The following is a 22169-nucleotide window of genomic DNA, read 5'->3' as shown; positions in this document are numbered from 1 at the left end:
ACCATGTTAATCATCTAAAATTTAGAACAAGAAAGCCCATAATCTTAATAAATGCAATAATTACTTAGTCAAAATACACGTAAATATGGAGTGTCACATCCTCCCCTTAAAATAAAATTTCGTTCTTGAAATTTGTAAGGTCAAGCATCAACGCCAAATCAAGATACAAGATACAACTCATAGCATATTTGAGAGAAACATACTATCTTGACGCCCAAACAATTATGGGTACTACTCCCTCATGTCTACTCTTATAGGCAATTCCATCATACTCACTAGTCTCCCAGTGGCACATTACGTCTATTACACCTAGAGCGGCCATGTAATCCAAAATCTCCATATCCACAAAGCCTTAATACAACACCCAAGGAATTCCAATAATTATTATCATACAACAAACTATGCTAACCTCAACCGACTCCTATGCTATAACTTTCAAACCTTCATTGGATACTACACTTTAGCTGCTTCTCAAGTTAACCATCAATAAGCATAATTTGCACAATCAAATGATAAATCTCCAATTACAAGTATCATCCCAAAATTTCAAGTCACCACTAATTCCTCAAAATCAGTACAAAATTTGAATACCTAATTTTAACACAAAATATCACGCTCTTGTTGCATACTCTGATAATTACCAAAATGCATAAAATTATGTCCTCACAAAATAACACCATTGAGTATAAGGTGGCTCAACACCTACTACCCAGAGAACTCTTAACACATTCTGGTAGAAAATCCTGTCTCCCAACATCATGAATTATCACCATCCATTTCTCAGTTGGTTCTCACTGCCTTAATCAAAATCAATGTTATGCAAAATACATCCATGATCACTATAAGAAAACCAGTATCAAACAACCTCAACATCCCAAATTGAAAACAGGTAACTTCACCCCAAAATACACCTATCTCATCTAAGATAAGCAACATCCCTTAAAAGGCTCGAACCCAACCTAACCAACCACAAAGAGTGCCTATGAACTTCTACCCGACAACCTAATCCCAAAAGCTCATCACCAAAATTCTGAATATCATCTAATTTAGCAATAACTAAACTCACTACAAATCACCATTGACCTCACCAAGACATAATCGAAACCTTCTTGATATGTGACACCCCCAACTCCTACGTACAGACATGTGAAAATAGAGGCATCGGGATGATGATAACACGGGTCATGCATTCCATCGCTAAGTGCCAAGTGTGTGTACATTCAACTCGTGTACAACAAAAATAACACAGCAGGTAATAAAAGTCTTTCAACTAAATACCAGAATTTTGTTTATATACAAGTTTGCTTAGACATAAGCGTACAAAAAATATTACAATTAATCAGTATAACTATAATACAAATCAAAAGCAATAATCGAAAGCAAGAAATAAATCTCAACCCACGAGTGATCCCCGATCACTCATCCGGCAGAGCTGCATCCTCAAGCTCGATCTCCACATCATTTGCATCAAAATCTATGGTACCAAGAAATGGTACTACAAGTAAGTAATAATCCAAACAACCCACGAGATAAAAATACATTCATGCAACAACAAAATGCATGAACATGATGCCATACGCATGAGACCTGAAAATCAACATTTCCCAAAATGAACGATTTTCCAACGCATGCCAAAATCCCATTTTGGCTCAAAACATTTCCTTTAAAATATTTCCTCACCATTTTCTTGGAAAATGACCCACATATCAAAGTCTCATCATTTTCCCAAAAAATGGCTCATTAACCAAATTATCAGAGCACTATAGGCTGGAATCATAGGCGGGACTCTACCACCATCTCTACGCATGCACCATATGCGGGAATCACAGGCGGGACTCTACAATCATCCCTACTTACCACCATCCCTACATGGTAACTCATCCACCTATCACTACTCTCATAAGCTCTAGTATTGACACAATTAATTCCTTCAATCGCACATCACAATTAAACCTCAAGGCAGGCCATACTGCTCAAATCTCCAATCCATTAGAAACTATTGCACAACACTCTTGGATCCTAATGTTTTATTACCCCATAGATCTGGTTATGTTATCCACTGTTGATGACTAAACTTCAACTTCTAAGATTTTATCATACACCACACATGGTGAGCCAAACTCTCTTCAAGTTAAATAACAATGTTCATAATTCTCCCAACTAGACGCTCGATCTCTGAAGAAAAGTATAGCCTCAAAAGATTTAAATTCCAATACGACCTCAATTCACAATTAATTCCTGAAGATACTCACAATAATTATTGCCAACTATCATATCATTGGGTATCACATTTCGACTAAACACTCCAAAATCCAAAAACACCCAAAGCTAAAATCTCTTGAATCTACTACTATTGCATCGAATCCACCTCATCACCTACCAAAACCACAACTTCCGAGCTAAAAAAATGAAACAAGCACCTGTACTCTTCCAAAATCCATACACACTCGCCATTACTACGCGTTAATCTCATGCATCCTAGCCAAAACCAATACTCCACCAAACGTGCAAGTGATCCATTACTTTCATTTCCATCATCTGGACCTATATCCTTGAAATCAACAAGAATCATTTCCTAAATCTGCACCATCTATTAGCCTTAAAATTGATATGGATCAAATCCTAAACCTGCCACTATAACCGCGAGTTAAAACAATCATTTTCTGAACTAGATCAACATCTTCAATCCTAAAAAATATACACAAACTAGATCATTACCTTTAATCCTCAAAGAAATACTCTCCTGAAATTTTTCATATTAATAACTCAACTCTGATCAACCTCATTGTAATGGTTACAACCTAATCAACCTCCAGAACAGAGCAAGCTAGCATACCAAGTCTGTAGAACTAAAAACTCAAATCTTACTACAATCAGTCCTTCAAGCCTGCAACTCTAAAACCTTAAACTATATAAGATTCATCTTTCGAAATCCTCAAGATCGATGGCCTTAAATCTAAAACATTCACCTTATAAAGCTTGTAAATTCTAAAGCTCTAATTCTTACTAAATTGCTTATATGAGTCGGCAAAATCTAAAACCTCCAATTTAATTAATCCCTCAAATGCTTGTTGAACCTACCACCTTAAATCTCATAAACTTGATTTATGAAATCTATAGGACCTCAAACCTTAGATGAAATTCTCATAAATCTATCATTGAAGTTCGTCGAACTTATACCCTCCCATTCTATAAACTCATTCTATAAACTCTATGGAATCTAAAACCTCAAGTATCCTAAATAATTTAAAGCTATTTCCCTCCTCAGTTATAACTTTAGTTTCTACTCCAGAGATCGCCTAAACTATGTCATTCCCTTCAAGCCTACTACACTAAACATTTATACCTAACAGTGGTATTCTCGATAGTATCATCTTCTTGTCATAGCGTAACCCTTAACCCCACTTTCAACTCTGGACAAAACAAAACGAACTAAAATAAAATAAGATAACATAAAATAAAATAGAATAAAACCAATAAAATAAAATAACATACAATGAAATAAATAAAACAAATAAAATAACATACTTTCAATTCAAATAAAATAAAAAATAAATTAATAAATAAATTCAAATTAACTAAAAAAGATTCAAATTAAACATTTAAAATTTTTGGGTACCTTACCTACGGGACATGTGGTTTTACCTAGGCCCAAACTGTTCTGATACCATCTGTAACACCCCCAACTCCCACGTACGGAAACACATGAATCGAGCCGTCGGGATGATGACAACACGGGTCATGCATCCCATCGATAAGTGCCAAGTGTGTGAATATGCAACACATGTAGATGCAGCGGATAAGTTAAGTCAATCAACTAACCACCAGAATTTTAAATACAGATTTACTTAAACAAAAGTGTTAAAAAAGAATTATACAGTTATCTCGAAAAATATATTAAAACCAATATACATGAATCAAAACGGGGTACAAATCCCAATATATGAGCAAGTGATACCAAATCACTCCCCAGCGGAGCTGCCTCCTTAGGCTCAGCCTCCTCATTATCTGCATCAAAATCTACAGTACTAAGGAAATGGTACCATAGGTAAGTAATAATCCAAACAACTCACAAGATAAAATATATAGATGCAACCAACCAACATGTATGCATATGATGGATTATGTATGAGACCCAAAAATCATCATTTCCCAAAAAATGAATATTTTCAACGCACGCTAAAATCTCATTTTGGCCCAAAACATAACCAGTCCAATAAAACATTCACCATTTTTCTAGAAAATGGCCCAACATAAAATCCACCATTTTTCTAAAAAATGGTCCACATATTTCCGTTAATCAAATCTCGTCATTTTCCTAGAAAATGACTCACATAAAAAATCAACAATTTTCTTAAAAAATGGTCCACATAAATCCACTTTATCAAAACCCGTCATTTTTCTAGAAAATGGCCCAAATATCCAATTTTACCATATGCACCATGATCTCCCCAAGGGATCATCCACACACTCTGACTCTCATTACCACACTGCAGGTAATGACTACGCATGTAACTTTATAACGAGCAATACCCAGCTCCACACCCAGCACATACCATGACCAGGCATCCTCTAGCCCCCGTCAGTAGAGAGGCCATGGAGTCGGCACGACAGTGTTACCGTATCGTTCGAGCCTGTTGTTGCCTAACGACAACTCAGGAGATGTCACTCAATATATTCTACTCCCGAGTGACCATAGGAGCTCCACCGAGATAATATTTCGGCTTGGGGTAGTGATACACACACACCCAAAAATATGTTTTCACATGAAAACCCAATTTTCAAATATCTACATGAACATGTATGCAATTATGTGAAAATCCAGTTTTTCTTTACAAACATGAACATTCGTGCACTTATGCAATGTATGACACGAAACAAATATCTAACAACTAACAAATCCCAACATCAACCAATCACACAAATAACTTCATCCTCCAATCCATCCGACCCCCGACTCCTTGGACTCAGTACGGCACAACCAACCAAATCACAGTAAATAAGTGTTAGAGCAAAAATATAATTAAATCTCAAAAGTTCTTTGAAAAAATACTTACAGTGCTATAATATAATTTTTGGAGGATCAGAAAGGTGCAAGAGGTGGCAGCAAAGCAACGTCATAGTGCAAAATACACTATGGCAGTGGGTCTCAGAATACCCAAATTTGAACGGAGACAAATGAAGACTAGGAAATGTCAGGGTAGGGCTTAGGGGTGTTGGTGAAGCCAAAGATAGTGATGGTTGGCCGTGGGTGGCGGTGTAGGCGGCGGTTGGATGCCAAAAGAGGAAAATCGGAGATGAAGTTCAAGGGATTTCAACGATAGTAGATCGGGGCAGAGGAATGGTGGTTTGGGTTGCTAGAGGGCCAGTGGTGAAGTGGTGGTGGCCAATGGTGGAGCAACGGCGGTGCAGGAGCAAATTTGGGCCACAGCTTGGAGGTGCGCGTGGGGGCGAATGGCGGCACGGGCTAGGCTGAAATTGAAGGGGGGTGGTCGTTGACCTGTGGGGAACCAGGTGGTAGGGGCGGTGATGGCCATGGGCCACACACGGCAGTGTTGGGTGGAGGGGAAAGAAACGGATGGAAGAGAAGAAGGGGAGAGTCGTGTGCGGGTTAGGGGAAAAACAAGGGAGAAAAAGAAAAGAAGGGAAGAAGAAAGAAAAAAAGAGAAAGGGAAAAAGAGAAAGAGGAAAAAGAAAAATGAAGAGAAAGAAATGAGATCCAGCCTTTCATCTTAGGTCTAAACATTGATCCCAAGAAAATGATTTCAAAACAGAAGTTTAAATAAAACTAGTTAAACACAATGACTAAGTAAAATAAAATAATAAAATTCAACAATAAAATAATTTAGAACAAAGCATTTTAAATAATAAATAATAATTTAATAATAATAAAACACATCGAATTAAATTTCACATTTAAAAATAATAAAATAATACCACGTAAATCATCTAAAATTTAAAACGAGAAAACCCATAATCTTAATAAATGTAATAATTACTTAGTCAAAATATACATAAATATAAGGTATCACAATGAAAGAAAATGGAATTTAATGCTGTAAAGTGGAAATTTTTCCTTCAAAAGGAATTGTCTATAACGAGATTTGTGATGAATGCTAAAACCTTCCGGACAGGCAAACATCAAATGATATGATAGTTGCGAAGAGTACCATCAAGACCTCTTCTTTTTCTTCTTCTTCTTCTTCTTTTGGTATCATGCGGCTAGGGATATTCACTACAACAAAAAATATTTTTTGGGACGAAATTACTTTGGGACGAATTGGAAATCGTCCCAAAAAGTGAAATTTTGGAACGAAATTTGAATTTCCTTCCAAAATGACAACGGTTATGCCAGACCGTTCGAACGCGTTCGAACGGTATTCTTAGGAACGAAATTTTTTGTCCCAAATAAGTTAACCGTTCGACCGTTAATGATTAACACTTCGAACGTTTAATTTTTACCGTTTGAACGTAATATTGACGCGATAGGCAAAATTATTTTGGAGGGAAATTGATTAACCGTTCGAACGGTAAATAATAACCGTTCGAATGATGCATATTCACCGTTCAAACGTTATTTGAATCGGTCGAATGGTGACAGAGTTTTAATTTCTTAAGTTTTTTGCCAAATTATATTTAGATTAACTAGTAATTATAAAAAATTGGTTAATTAAATAATATGAATAATCTAAATTAAGAATTAGTTTAGAAAATATAAAACAATACTATTTCATACTTAAATACTGAATTTACAAAACATAAAATATTGTCTATAGAAAAAACAGGAAATAAATAAATAAAATATATCATAAAGTAATTAAGACCCCAAGTCTTTGCACACTTCCTCGACTGCAGCTATACGTTCCTCTATTTGTGTCAGTCAAGTACTGATGGTGACCTGAGTTGCAGACATGGCAGCAAACTCTGTACGAAGCTCAGACACAGCAGAATGGATCTCCATACGCACTGCATCGATCACTGCTGATGTCTGCTCGCTGATCACTGCACGCACTATGTCAGCCATCTCCTCACGAGTAACACTGTGGACTGATGCCTCGGCCCGTGTAGATGTCTCTGTAGCTGCAGCTGAGACTCCATGATCTCCTGGCTGTGCATCTCTGTGAGGATCAACTGGTTTTGGAACATGTGCACGAAAACGCAGTCTCGAGTGTCCCTTGCTGCGTGACAGGGTGGTGCTGTTTATCGGTCCCATCGGCTCCCGTTTACGCTCAGCAACATCTGGCACAACACCAGCACATAGTAGATATTGGGTGATCAGAACTCCGAATGGTAGTATATCCATCGAAATGTACCGAGATTCTGATCGAATCCTATCGAATATATACCCCACCAAGTCGATAGGAATGTCACGAGCGACCCGTATCATAAATTTCGTCCGATCAATGACAACTTCTGTCTTGTGCTACCGAGGGTCAATGTTATTGGCAATTATCAAATTGAATATCTTAAAGAAAGAAGATAAATCTACCTGTTTGATGCTCTTCATCCCGTCATACGGTGGAGCATCTGGACCGACAACCAAATCCCTCACCTCGTGATCAGCAAGGGTATCGACCTCAGCAGTATAAACTGATGCCTCCTCCTCAGCTGTCTCCGCCTCAACTGAAGGATCAGACTCTCTAGGCACCACATTCGGATATGCATCTGGCAGCCTAGGAATACCGAGATGCTCAGCATGTCCATCTCGTGAAAATACAACGGGTACTCCTCAGACAGTGATACTGTAGGCCCCAGAATCATCTGCGCTGGCACTGCCGAGTTCTCTATAGAACTCAGCAACAATGTCAATGTAGGAGACTGGATCCCATGCTTCCTCCCGCTCATCCAAGATAGGTCCCCAACCACGATCACTGAATATTGAGGGCAATGAATGACCCTCCCAGAGAAGACTCTGGAAATCAGAAATCTTCACTGGTCGCTCCAGTGAAACTGTCCTCTCCCGAACTGGACCACTACTACTCTCACCAAGATTGCGTCACTTACGTGCCGGTCTAGAAGTAGACATTATAATCAACCTGAAATTTATAATTACAAACTAGATATATAACATTAACAAGAAAAATACAATAAAGAATTATTTACAGTAGTTTGAAACAAATAGAAATTTAATAATATTTGATATTCTGAACAACATTATCAACAATAAATATATTTCTCAATATCAATATTAATAATATAAATATAATATTAAAAACCGTTCGAACAATTACTGTAACGGTCGAACGGTTACAGACAAACCGTTCGACCGTTATGTTATATCGTTCGAATGCTACACATAGCGTTCGAACGATCTTCATGTCGATTGGGATTCTAGGCCGAATCGACTCGGCCATTGAAATCCATGGAATCCTTCGATTCCCTGGATTTTACACCAAAATAAATCTAATAGAAACCTAAATAAACGTTCCTAACATGGATTTATGCAAATCTACCGATTATTTTGATGCAAATCTACCGCTCATTCCAGGTCCGAGATCACCGGGAAATGATATAGACATACACGTACAGCCATTGATTGCAGAATTGAAAGAGTTGTGGGAGAATGGGATTGTCACATTTGATTCATCAACAGGCAAGTCGTTCAAGATGCATGCTGCCATTTTATGGACAATAAATGATTTTCCAGCATGTGGAAACTTGTCAAGTTGGAGTACTAAGGGGAAAATGGCATGTCCAACTTGTAACAAACATACTAAATCTGAATGGCTCACTTACGGGAGGAAATTATGTTTCATAGGTCATCGTCGATTTCTACCTGGTGATTATAGATGGCGGATAAATTCACAAATGTTTGATGGTACTGTTGAATGGGGCCAACCTCCACCATATTTGTCTGGTGAAGATTTACTTGCACAATTTGTAGATGTTGGTTGTAATGAATTTGGTAAAAAACAACGAAAGAGAAAACGAGCTACATCTGAGTTGAATTGGACTAAGAAGAGTATATTTTTTGATCTTCCATACTGGTCAAAGTTAAAATTACGGCACAATCTTGATGTTATGCATATTGAAAAAAATATATGCGAATCCGTATTGGGAACATTGATGTCAATTGAAGGAAAAATGAAGGATACATTAAACTCAAGGAAGGATTTGAAGCGGTAGGGAATAAGACCGGAAATGCAGTTGCAAGAAAATGGTTCGTCCGTTTACATGCCGATTGGGTGGTATACATTGTCAAGGAATGAAAGGGCTACTTTTTGTGAGTGGATAATGAAAATTAAAATACCGGATGGTTATGCCTCGAATTTGACAAGGTGTGTGCGAACAAATGACTGGAAAATAACTGGGTTAAAAAGTCATGATTGTCATGTCCTTTTGCAGCGTATCTTGCCTATTGGTATACGTGGGTACTTGACTAGAGACGTGCGCGTGGCTTTGACTGAGTTGGGTTTATTTTTCAAAGACTTATGTGCACGGACATTAAATGTAGAAGCTTTGGATCGAATGGAACGGGAAATTCCCATAATATTGTGTAAGCTAGAAAGTATTTACCCACCGTCATTTTTCGATGTCATGGTTCACCTGGCCGTCCATTTGCCACGTGAGGCTCGACTTGCAGGACCAGTTCAGTATAGATAGATGTATCCCATTGAACGATTTCTTGGGAAGTTGAAACGAACAGTTGGTAATAAAGCTCGCCCATAAGGATCAATTGCAGAAGCATATATTGATGATGAGTGGCATACCTTCTGTTCCAAATATTTCCACGGAGTCGACACTAGGTTTGGTCGTCTAGAAAGAAACTTTGACGTTGACAGAGCAAGACAACGAAATGTGTTTTCCGTGTTTTCCCAACAATTATGTCCACTTGGTGCAGTGCGTGGTTATGACTTATGTGGAAGAGAGTTTGAGAAAGCTCAGTGGTACGTGCTGAACAATTGCCCTGAGATAGAGATTTACTTGAAGTAAGTATTAATCTTTTCTTAATTTAGTATTCGCTTATTTACTTTCGTAAAATTCTAATAAAATAAAATACATGTGGTATTCATCAATTTCAGTGATCATATTAACATGCTCAAGGAACTAGGAGTAAATGATATAGACTAGAAACATGAAGAGGAGTTTCCGAGATGGTTTGAACAACGGGTAATGACATTACATATGCGACACTTCATTCAATACAAATAGAAAATATTGATTGTTTTTTTATTGATATAATAGAAGTTTTACTTAATATGTAGGTTGTACAAATGCATGCCAATAATCCAAATGATATATCAGATGAATTGTATGCATTAGCGCGTGGCCCATCGAGACGGGCTACAAGATATTCTGCATGTATTTCTCGTGGTAATAGGTATCACAAAATAGATCGAGATCATTATAGGAAAACACAAAATAGTGGTGTCTTAGTTGAGGGAAGTCATAATGGAGAAAATATTGATTTCTATGGAGTGATTGTTGATATAATTGGAATGAAATATTTGGGGGAGCTTGCAGTGTATCTGTTTAAGTGTGATTGGTGGGATTTAAGCAATCCTCAAACTGGAGTCCGTGATGATGAATATTTCTTGAGTATTAATACATCAAGAAAATGGTACGAGGATGATCCATTTATTTTAGCTTCTCAAGCATCTCAAGTATTCTACTTAGATGACCCGAAGTTAGGAACTCAATGGCGAGTAGTACAAAAATATGCTCCAAAAAATATATATGATGTTATCCCTCAGGCAGAAGGGCGAGATGAAGAAGAAGATGATGCCTCTACTCAAGAAGCATACCAAGAGAGTCAGCCCATCTTTAATTTGTTTGTGGATTTGAGCCAGTAAGAGATGATTCCATTGAATAGAGAAGATATTGAGGCTGAAATTGTTGATGCGACACTTGAGCAAAGTGTTGATTCATCTGAAGTATCTACAGAAGATGAGACTGAATTGTCAAATGATACTGATACAGATAGTGATTGATGAATTATATTTTCACATTACGTGATGATGAGCACTATTTTACTTACTGAATATTGTATCAGTTTTTTGAAATTATGCCTCCGAAGAGAAAGGAAGTGCGCAACCCATCTCCACCTGTTCCTAGCTCTCCTTCAGACTCACCATTAGAGATTGACTCTACAGAACAAGGTAAAATTCTAATAGTCATAAAAGTTATTAATTAAGATTATAATAGAAAATTGATTATAATGTTACATATCATGATGACTTCACAGTACAATCTCGTCAAGGTCGAGGCACTACGAGAGGCGTGACGTTGGAAAAATATCGTAAGGTGGGTAAGATCAAAGTTAACATTCTTGATGAACATACCGGAGGCGAAGGACAACCAGCAGCTTGGCTTGCATCGCATGTGGGTGCTCTTACACGAACTTATGCACCTTTGGCAACAAGTTCATGGAAGAAAGTCCCCCAAGATGTTAAGGACCTTATCAAGAAGCGTTGTTTGGTAATGTTTAATAAATGAAATTTAATTGGACTTATAATTTTATTTTACTTTAAAGTTAGAATATTATAAATGATAATATTTTTGTCCAAACTTTTTTCTATAAGGATGATTTCGAATTAAATTTTGGTCGGAGAGAGGAACGTAAAACTGTGGAAGAGCTTATGAGTAATGCATTCCGCAAATATAAGGTGAGGTGTCATGAGCATTATAATAAGTTTGAGAATAGTGAAGAAGCACGCCAACATCCTTTTCAAGATGTGCAACCTTCTGATTGGGAAAAACTTTGTGACATGTTTGAAGATCCATCATATAAGGTATAATTAATTTAATTATTTTAGTCCTATTTTTAATTTCACTTTCTAATATTTTCAATTCTTATGTAGGAGCGAAGTTCTATAAACAAAACAGATAGATCAAAATTGAAGATTACTCATCATGCAGGCTCAAGATCTTTCCACCGCCTCTCTAAAAAATTGGTATTGCTATTCTTTTATTTGTATATAGTTAACTGAATATATCAATCATAATGACTTTATATCTTAACAAATCTTTATTATAGGAAGATTCAGATGCCAATTATCATCTGACAAAATTATATGCTGCATCACATACTAATCGTAATGGAGAGTGGAGTCATCCTGATACCCGTGAAAATTATGTAAGTATTATAATTTGTTTTAAATAAATATATTTGAATATTTATGATGATATTAACTCTTTATCTTATGTGTAGGATAAAATAGTTGCCCTGCGTGCTGAATCTGCGTCAGATCAAAATTCCTCAAATACCGATGTTGAGATTTTTACACAAGTTCTGGGTGAACGTTCAGGATATTTGAGGGGTTTGGGTCGCTGTGTAAAACCTTCTCCCTCTTCCTCTTTTTCTGGGTCTGCCTCTATAGCTCAAGAGAATGCGAATCGTAGAATTGAAGAATTGGTTGCAAAACAACAAGAGTTAGAGGCTCAATTGGCGAGACAAGGAGACATGGAGATGCGCCTCAAACAACATGAAGAAGAACAAGCAGAGTTCAGGAGAGATATGCAACTCCAAATGCAACAGCTTATGCAACAGTACAGGCCTCCAACCAACTGATAGTTTTTTACGTCTAACTTATGACATTATCTAATTATGTATGAACAATGCTAGTTTTATGGTTATTTATTTCTTCGCACTTATTATAAAACTTTTGTGAGTAATGAAACAATTCCTAATTTATGTTTTTCAAATAATATGGATGTCTATTTAGTTTTTTTATAATTATTGGTTTTAATAAAAATAATATCTGTTCGAACGACCGAGTCACGTTCGAACATTAATGGGCATGCCGTTCAAACGATAATGTACCGTTCAAACATCAATGTGCAAACCGTTCGAACGATACCAAATGCTCAAAAAAACGTTCAAATGCAGGACATTACCATATCGTTCGAACGTTGTTCATCACCGTTCGATCTCTTCTACCGTTCGATCGGCTCATTTAACGTTCGAACATATTTCTATTGATCGTTTGAACGTATCTTGATAACCGTTCAAAAGAAACGTTAACGTTCGAATGGTATATGAGAAGCATTCGAACGGTATTCTGGAACGAATTTTAACCGTGACAAAAAAATCTATCGTTCGAACGGTCAATTTCAAAATCATTCCAAAAGATATATTTTGGGATGAAATTGTGATTTTCGTCCCAATATATCTTCTAGAACAGTGATGTTGGGACGACCTTGGGATGAAAAAATTTCATCCCAAAAAATCTTTCGGAACGAAATCTATATATTTTGGGACGAAAATTTTCGTCCCAAAAAATGTTTTTTGTTGTAGTGATATTCCTATGGCTTGTATTGTTCTACTGAACCAAATCTTAAGGAATTTTCACCCTTGTTTGTGAATGAGATGCTAGATAATCAAAATTACATAGTTGATTTTATTTTAAAAAATCTCTTGGCATGCGAATGAGGATAGCTTATAAGTTCAACAACGAAGATATTTTGGAGGAAGGGGGCAGATCAACAATTTCCCTCGTGGTTTGTGAGGTTGGATGGTCTTTCAGTGTTAAAGATTGTGATGCACAAGCACATAACTTTCTTGCTGCTTGTGGAATTAGTGCAATCTCCTGTTTCAATTGAAGCTGATTTTGCATTAGTTTTGGATCATGGCGTCACAATTCTTTTCATTTTAATGCATAAAGTTGGCCGTTGGAGAAGATATTCAGATAGACCATAAGATAAGAAATAGGTAAGACTTGATATTTATGAATTCATGCTAATGTTTCTTCCTGTATTCTTTGCTTCCCATTTCCCATTTATTGTTGTACATAGGTTTCACTAACCGATGTTCCATCTCACACTCATATACTTGTGTTCTTTATACAGACGTTAGATATACTTCAACTAGTAGAGGAGCAAATTCTAACAAGAGAGAATGCAGTTCGGAAATGGAGGATGATTTATTGTTGCGAGAGTATGAAATTTAGAAAAAGAAAGATAAACTAATTGAGAGAGAGAATGTTATTCACAGCAAGAGGAGAAAACTAGAAAGCGGATTGTAGAGAATAGATGTGCACGTATATTATTGTGTATGTACTGGGCATTATTGATTGTAATAGTTTTTTGTTGGTTTTGACTATAGATGTATCTGTCACTATTAATTGTAAATGGATGGTTCAAACTAAGTAGTATCTTACGGATATTGCTAATTCTTACATAGATGTATTTCTCAGGTCATTCTTTTTATATTCCTTTTCTTTTGTGTACTTGCACAATCTATGTAAGAAAGTTTCTTATTCTGACCTTATAAAAAAAGACAAATCTTTCTTATTCTGATCTCCCAATCAACCAACTAATCCACGCAGCCTTCCTGGCAGATTGTTTCTTATTCATTTCATGACATTATGACTAAGCCATGGCAGATTTCCTTCAACGATCAATAGACCCAAAAAGTAAGAAAAAAGTACAACCACACAATTCTTTTCTTAAAGTTACTAATCTGAGACACACTACTCACATAATAAAAGGACTTAAAGTTACTGATCCGGCCGAAAATCCATTTCCCACCTATTTTCTCATTACAGACTTAAAAAAATGCCCACAAGCTACAACAACAGAAATCCTGAATGAACTTATCAGCTACAATAAATCACAAGCTACAACTTGCAAACAACATTCTTTACAATAAATTATAAGCTTTACATAAACAGTCTCATACTTACAACATATTTCATCACAACACCCAAAATACAACAAACTACAACTTCGCAACAACATTCTTTACAACGTTTCATTACAACAACCAAAGCACAAAAAGTTACTAAATAACGACCACGGCCTCACACGTATGTCCTCATTGCCCAATTGCGTTGGTTGTGTGACAGTACTATGTTCCACCAACATTAGCACCAAGTTGAACTTTCGATACCTCACCATGATGTGATTCATCATCAAATATTTTTCTGCAAATCTAAATTTCAAACAAAGCATAATACTTTAAATTAGAAAGGAATATGAATGCATTCCAATAAATATAGAATTAATATAAAAAAATTGATTACCTGTTTCTTCTTTCTCTTTGTTGCAGCCTTCTCTACAGGCAGAATCTTCCTTTTCGTTGGCGGCCTCCCTTTCTCTCCGACAATGTGTGAGCTTAATATTTTTTTATCCTTATCCACGAGGGCTGTAATTAGGCACGGTGTTAGAACGACACATAAGAAAAAAAAATTAGAAAGCTAGAAAGGAATCTACCTAGCTACCCCATGTGTATGCATATGAATTTGGATATGCATTCGGGTGCATCATAAATGGCGGGTAGTACAAATTTTCTAAACTATATACACAAATAAAAATATATTAACTAATTGAAAATTTTGGACACGGCAACATTTATATTATTATTATGATCAATATCTATCATACCTGAGTCGTTGGAATTGAAAGTTTGGGTGGCCTTTTATCTCCCTCTTTGTCCATCACGCTATTTCAATTGAGTTCATAAAATGAAGTTACTAAACAAAAACACATAAATCATTTCACCACTTTGCACTTCTAAATTATTGAACTGATTAAATTATCTATCATATAGTTATAATACAAAAAGAACAAACCATTTTTTGGTTCAATGCAATTATAGGCCTTCTAGATACTTCATGATCATAAATTAACATCAAATCGAAGGTGTGGAGATTTCTTCTAATGTTGTTTCACCATATATATTGTTGAACTCAAGATTTCAAGTTTCATGTGATTATAAATCTACACATGGATTTTGATGATAACAAATGAATTCAAAGAATAAAGAAGTCTCAAGCTCAAGTTGTCTACACAATGGAGTCAAGCACATCAAGGAAACAAGCATGAGCAAGAAGGGAACAAGTTCACATTAAAATTATAGAGTAATGTTGTAAATCTCTTCAAAATTCGAAATTAGGATTAATGCTCAAAATTAATATTTTATCATAAAGCATTAAAATACATTTTCCACATATGCATGAATATTTTTGAAAATTAAATTTGAAAATTTTGAAAGATGATTGATTGTCATCTTTTGCATGTGCATGCCTTGATTAAAGGGTTGAACTTTGAAAATATTAAAGATGATTGATTGTCATCTTTCACATGTGCATGTTTTATTTGAATATTTTCAAAAGTGATTGATGCTTTTTTAGACTTATACAAAAAGTAAAAGATTAGGTTTGAATTTTTTGAAAATGAAAGTGTGCTCATTTTGTCATATGCCAAAAGTAAAAGATTAGGTTTGATTTTTTTGAAAAGGTGAATGATGTTGTCTTTGACAATTGAGAAAGAAGAACCTTTTATTTGAATTCTTTGAAAAAATGAATGATGTTGTCTTTGACAATTGAAAAAGAAGAACCTTTTATTTGAATTTTTTGAAAAAGTGAATGATGTTGTCTTTGACATGTGAATCTTTTTAAATTTGAATATGAAGTCTCATATGCCTATAAATAGATCATTTGAGAGCTTCACATTCACAACACCAAGAGCATACAACATTCATTCAAAGCTTTCATTCTCTCTTCTCTAAACATTGAGCCTTAATCCTTGTTCATTTTGAGAGATATAGCTTGCGCTGTATTGTTCTTATTTCACTCGTTGAGGAGTGTTTTCTGATAACCTACCCACTATCAGCTTTTGTATCAGAAAAAGGGTGTGTATAACCCTTGTGTGTGTAGAAAGTATTCTACACAGGGAATAGTTGAATCACCACGTGTAAGGTGATTGCAAGTGTAGAGGGTGTTCTACACGGATCCTTTGTAGCGGTGTTGTTCAAAGGTGTAATAGGTTTCTATCTCCACCTGAAGGAGGTTGAATAGTGAATTTGGGAATCCTCAAGGGGTAGCTTGAGGCGAGGACGTAGGCAGTGGGGCCGAACCTCGTTAACATACTGAGTTTGCTTCTCTCTTACCCTTACTCCTTATATTTATTGTTATTTCATATTTTGTTTATATTTTATATTATATATTTGATTTATAATTGTTATTTTTTTTAATACAACTCAATTCACCCCCCCTCTTGTGTTAGTCATCTGGGCAACAATTGGTATCAGAGCTAAGAGCTCTATTATAAGATTAACTATCTTTTGAGTTAAGATCTTATGGCTAACATTGCAGCTTCATTTGGTGAAGGTCAATCTAGTAGTCGGCCTCCACTCTTTTGTGGAGATAATTACTCATTCTGGAAAGTTAGAATGAGAATATTTCTTCAAGCTCAAGGTAGAGAAATATGGAAATGTATTGTAAATGGACCTTATATTCCAACAAAAGTGGTTGGTGGAGTAAAGGTCAAAAAGGAAGAAGAAGAGTTTGATCGTGAAGACGATAGACTTTATACTTTAAATTTAACTGCTATGAATTTATTATATAATGCTCTTAATGGAAATGAGTTTAATAGAATAATGAATTGCGCTACGGCAAAGGAAATTTGGGATAACTTGGAAGTAACTTATGAAGGAACTTCGCAAGTCAAGGAATCAAAAATTTATATTCTTACTCATGAATATGAAATGTTTAAGATGAATGATGATGAATCTATTTCTAGTATGCACACTCGTTTTACTAACATCATAAACAGCTTGACAGCTCTTGGCAAAGTTTATTCCAAGGTGGAGATAGTAAGAAAAATTCTCAACTCTTTACCAAAACGTTGGGAATCAAAAGTTACAGCGATTCTTGAAGCTAGAGACCTCAAGAAGCTCGAAGTCAATGAACTCATCGGGTCACTTATCACCCATGAGTACACATTGAAAAGAGGAGAAGAAGAAGGAAAGCCAAAGAAGAGCTTAGCACTTAAAGCTGTTCCTCATGAAAGTGAAAGTGATGAAGATGAGGAAAATGACGATAAAGATGAAGAAGTTGCGATGATAACAAGAAGAATTCAGAGGTTCTTGAAGAAAAATAGAACTCCTCCGAGGAAATCTTTCAAAAAGTTTTCCAAGAAAGATTCAGGTAAAAACGACACTTTAATTTGTTATAAATGCAATAAACCTGGTCATATCAAGCCAGATTGTCCTCTGCTAAAGAAAGATCGAAACAAGGGCAAGAAAGCAATGAAAGCTACATGGGATGATGATTCAAGTAGCTCAGATAGTGAAGCAAGCAATGAAGAATCAGCAAATCTTTGTCTTATGGCTAAAGATGACATTGAGGTAACAAATCTTGATAATATTGAAAATCCTTCATATGAAGAATTGCAAAATGTTTTAGAAGAGATTTATGAGGAATTTGAAAAATTGGGTATAAAGTATACTGCTTTGAAAAAGAAAAATTCTTCTTTAACAAACGAAATTGAAATTTTAAGAAAAGAAAGTATCATTTTGAAAGATGAAAATCTTGAATTGAATAAGAAGAAAACCGATTTAGAAAATATTGTTGAAAACTTTACGAATGGAAAAAGAAATTTTGAAAAACTTCTTGGTAGTCAAAGATGTGTTTTTGACAAGGCAGGTTTGGGATATATGCCAAAACAAAAATACAAACCTTATAAAAATTTCTTTAATAATCATTCTACCTCAAAGACTAATATTCAAAATTCTTTTCATAAAAATAATTTTGTCAAAAAAGGATATTATTATAATCATTCAAGTTTTTCATATATGTCACATGCTATTTGTAATTTTTGTAATAGAAATGGTCATAATTATCATACTTGTCCTATTAGAAGAAATCATACAATGACTATTAGGGCCATATGGGTACCTAAAAATCTTGTTTCTTCTAATACTAATAAATAAAAGACCCAAAGAACTTGGGTACCAAGAAAAATCATTTTAATTGTTTTTATAGGTATGCATGAAGTCATCCACAAGCAAAAATAAGTGGTTTTTAGATAGTGGATGTTCAAGACACATGACGGGAGACAAGACTAAGTTCTTTGATCTTAGATCTAAAGAAGAAGGACACGTGACATTTGGAGACAACTCGAAAGGGAAGATCGTGGGAATAGGTAAAATTGGTAATGAATCTTCTCTCATAATTGAAGATGTTCTACTTGTTGAAGGTTTAAAACATAATCTTTTGAGCATAAGTCAATTATGTGATAAAGGATTTACAGTTACTTTTAAAATGGATAAATGCATTATTTTGAATGATCATGATTGTAATATTTGTTTTATTGCTTTTAGAAACAATAATGTTTATACAATTGATTTTGAAGAAATTACCTCACAAGATGCTATTTGCTTGTCAGCTCAAAATGAAACTAGTTGGTTATGGCATAGAAGATTAGGTCATGCCAACATGGAACTTATTTCCAAACTTTCAAAAAATGATCTTGTGAGAGGTTTACCAAAAACATATTTTCTTAAAGACAAAATTTGTGATGCATGTCAATTTGGTAAACAAACAAAAACTTCTTTTAAAACTAAGAAACATATTTCCACTACTAGACCATTGCAACTGATACACATGGATCTTTTTGGACCAAATAGAGTTGCAAGTCTAGGAGGAAAATATTATGCATTTGTTATTGTTGATGATTTCTCTAGATATACTTGGGTCATCTTTCTTGCTCATAAAGATGAGGCACATAATGCCTTTACCAAGTTATGCAAGAGAATTCAAAATGAAAAGGGCTATACTATTTCAAGTATCCGAAGTGATAGGGGAAAAGAATTTGTTAATAAAAATATTGAAACATTTTGTGATGAAAACGGTTTTATTCATAATTTTTCTGCTCCTCGAACTCCTCAACAAAATGGGGTAGTAGAGAGGAAAAATAGATCTCTTCAAGAGATGGCAAGAACAATGCTCAATGAGAACAACTTGCCTAGTTATTTTTGGGCCGAAGCGGTAAGTACTGCATGTTATGTTATAAATAGAGTTATGTTAAGGTCTAAATTAGATAAAACCCCCTATGAGCTTTGGAATGAGAAAAAGCCCAACATTGGTTACTTTCATGTATTTGGATGCAAATGTTTTATTTTGAATGACAGAGATAATTTAGGCAAGTTTGATGCAAAATCTGATGAAGGTATTTTTCTCGGGTATTCTACTAATAGTAAAGCTTATAGAGTATTCAACAAAAAGACTTTAACTGTACAAGAATCTATGCATGTAGTATTTGATGAATCTAATTCTCCACTCTCCAAGAAATCTATTGATGAAGAAATAGAAGGTATAAATAACACAGAAAGTCTCAATCTCAACAAAGAGAAAGCAATAGAGGAAGTTCAACATGGAGCCATCAGGAAAGATCATCAAAATTTAATACAAGATGCAACCAAACAGTGGAAATTTGTGAAAGATCATCCAGTGGAACAAATTTTGGGAGAACCTTCACAAGGTGTAAGTACTCGATCATCTCTTAGAAATATTTGTAATCATACTGCTTTTCTATCTCAAATTGAACCCAAAAATATTGATGACGCACTTCTTGATGAATCTTGGATTCTAGCTATGCAAGAAGAGTTGAATCAATTTGAAAGAAATGATGTTTGGACACTTGTTCCTAGACCCAAAAATTATACTATTATTGGAACAAAATGGGTTTTTAGAAACAAGAAAGATGAGTCTGGAGTCATTACTAGAAATAAGGCTCGACTTGTAGCCCAAGGTTTTAATCAAGAAGAAGGAATCGATTATGATGAGACATATGCACCTGTCGCAAGATTAGAAGCTATTCGAATGCTACTTGCATATGCTTGTTATAAAGATTTCAAACTTTTTCAAATGGATGTTAAAAGTGCTTTCTTAAATGGTTTTATAAATGAAGAGGTATATGTTGAGCAACCTCCAGGTTTTGAAAATCATATTTCCCCAAATCATGTTTTCAAACTCACAAAAGCACTATATGGACTTAAACAAGCTCCTAGAGCTTGGTACGAGAGACTCAGTGGTTTCTTGATTGAAAAAGGTTTTTCAAGAGGAAAAATCGACACAACTCTTTTCATTAAATATGAAAATGATGATATTCTTTTGATTCAGATTTATGTTGATGATATAATATTCGGTGCTACTAATGAAAATATGTGTCAAGTTTTTGCTAAGACTATGCAGGAAGAATTTGAGATGAGCATGATGGGTGAACTTACATTCTTTCTCGGATTGCAAATTAAGCAAGCAAAAAGTGGGACATTCATCAATCAATCAAAATATATTAAGGAATTACTGAAGAAGTTTGGGATGGAAAATGCTAAGGAAATTGGAACACCAATGAGCCCATCAACTAAACTTGATAAAGATGAATCCGGTAAGCCAGTTGACTCGAAGATATATCGAGGTATGATTGGTAGCTTATTATATTTAACAGCCAGTAGACCAGATATTATGTTTAGTGTGTGCTTATGTGCACGTTTTCAATCATCTCCAAAAGAATCACATTTAATTGCAGTTAAGCGCATTCTTAGATATCTTAGTGGTACAATTAACCTAGGGTTATGGTACCCTAAGCACACATCTTTCGATCTAATCAGCTACACAGATGCAGATTATGCTGGCTGTAAAATAGATCAAAAAAGCACTAGTGGAGCATGCCATTTCTTAGGTCATGCATTAGTTTCCTGGTTTAGTAAAAAACAAAATTCTGTTGCACTATCTACTGCTGAGGCAGAATATGTTGCTGCGGGTAGTTGTTGTGCTCAAGTTCTCTACATGAAGCAACAACTTGAAGATTTTAAACTCATGTATAATCACATTCCAATCAAATGTGATAATACAAGTGCTATAAATCTTTCAAAGAACCCAATACAACATTCTAGAACTAAGCATATTGAAATAAGGTATCATTTTCTTCGAGATCATGTGCAAAAAGGTGATATAATGTTAGAGTTCACAAACACACACGATCAGTTAGCAGATATTTTCACAAAACCTTTACCAGAAGATAGATTATGTATGATCAGAAGAGAAATAGGTATGATGCATGCTATGAATATTTCTTAAAAGATAGACCAGAGTCAATAAAAATAGAGATAGATTTTTTTTTAATACTTTTACATAAATTTGAGATTCTTAGCCTCATGTTTGAGACGCTCATTCTCTTCATACAATATCATGTCATTCTTATTCATGGGAACCGGCAAGCGGAATGAAGAATCTAATAAAGATTTCAACTGTTTATTCTTCTGCCGAATGATTCCTTCCCTTGTGTGAGACTCTTGAACAATTTGTTGAAGTACAACAATTTGTTCTTTGAGCTTTTCAACTTCGTGATTTTTGGCTTGTAGCCGCTGAGAAAAAGCCACAATAGAGGAAGAGTAGCGAGTCCCAAGACTCACCAAGTCATAAATAGCATCAGAATCTGACTTA

The 22169-nt window shown here is 35.2% G+C and overlaps 1 protein-coding gene across 1 annotated transcript; it reads left to right on the top strand.

Moving 5' to 3' along the window:
• Nucleotides 1-17053: 17053 nt before the first annotated feature.
• On the top strand, nt 17054-21731 carry LOC122278367 (the record flags this gene model as incomplete). Its single annotated transcript, XM_043088561.1, has 3 exons — nt 17054-17653; nt 18747-19991; nt 20532-21731. Coding segments are annotated over 3 exons (3045 nt in total), but the record flags the coding sequence as incomplete, so codon positions are not given.
• Nucleotides 21732-22169: the final 438 nt, after the last annotated feature.

Source organism: Carya illinoinensis, chromosome 10, assembly GCF_018687715.1.
Source record: "Carya illinoinensis cultivar Pawnee chromosome 10, C.illinoinensisPawnee_v1, whole genome shotgun sequence".
In the NCBI taxonomy this organism is placed as follows: domain Eukaryota; kingdom Viridiplantae; phylum Streptophyta; class Magnoliopsida; order Fagales; family Juglandaceae; genus Carya; species Carya illinoinensis.
This window is presented reverse-complemented; position numbering and strand designations above follow the sequence as displayed.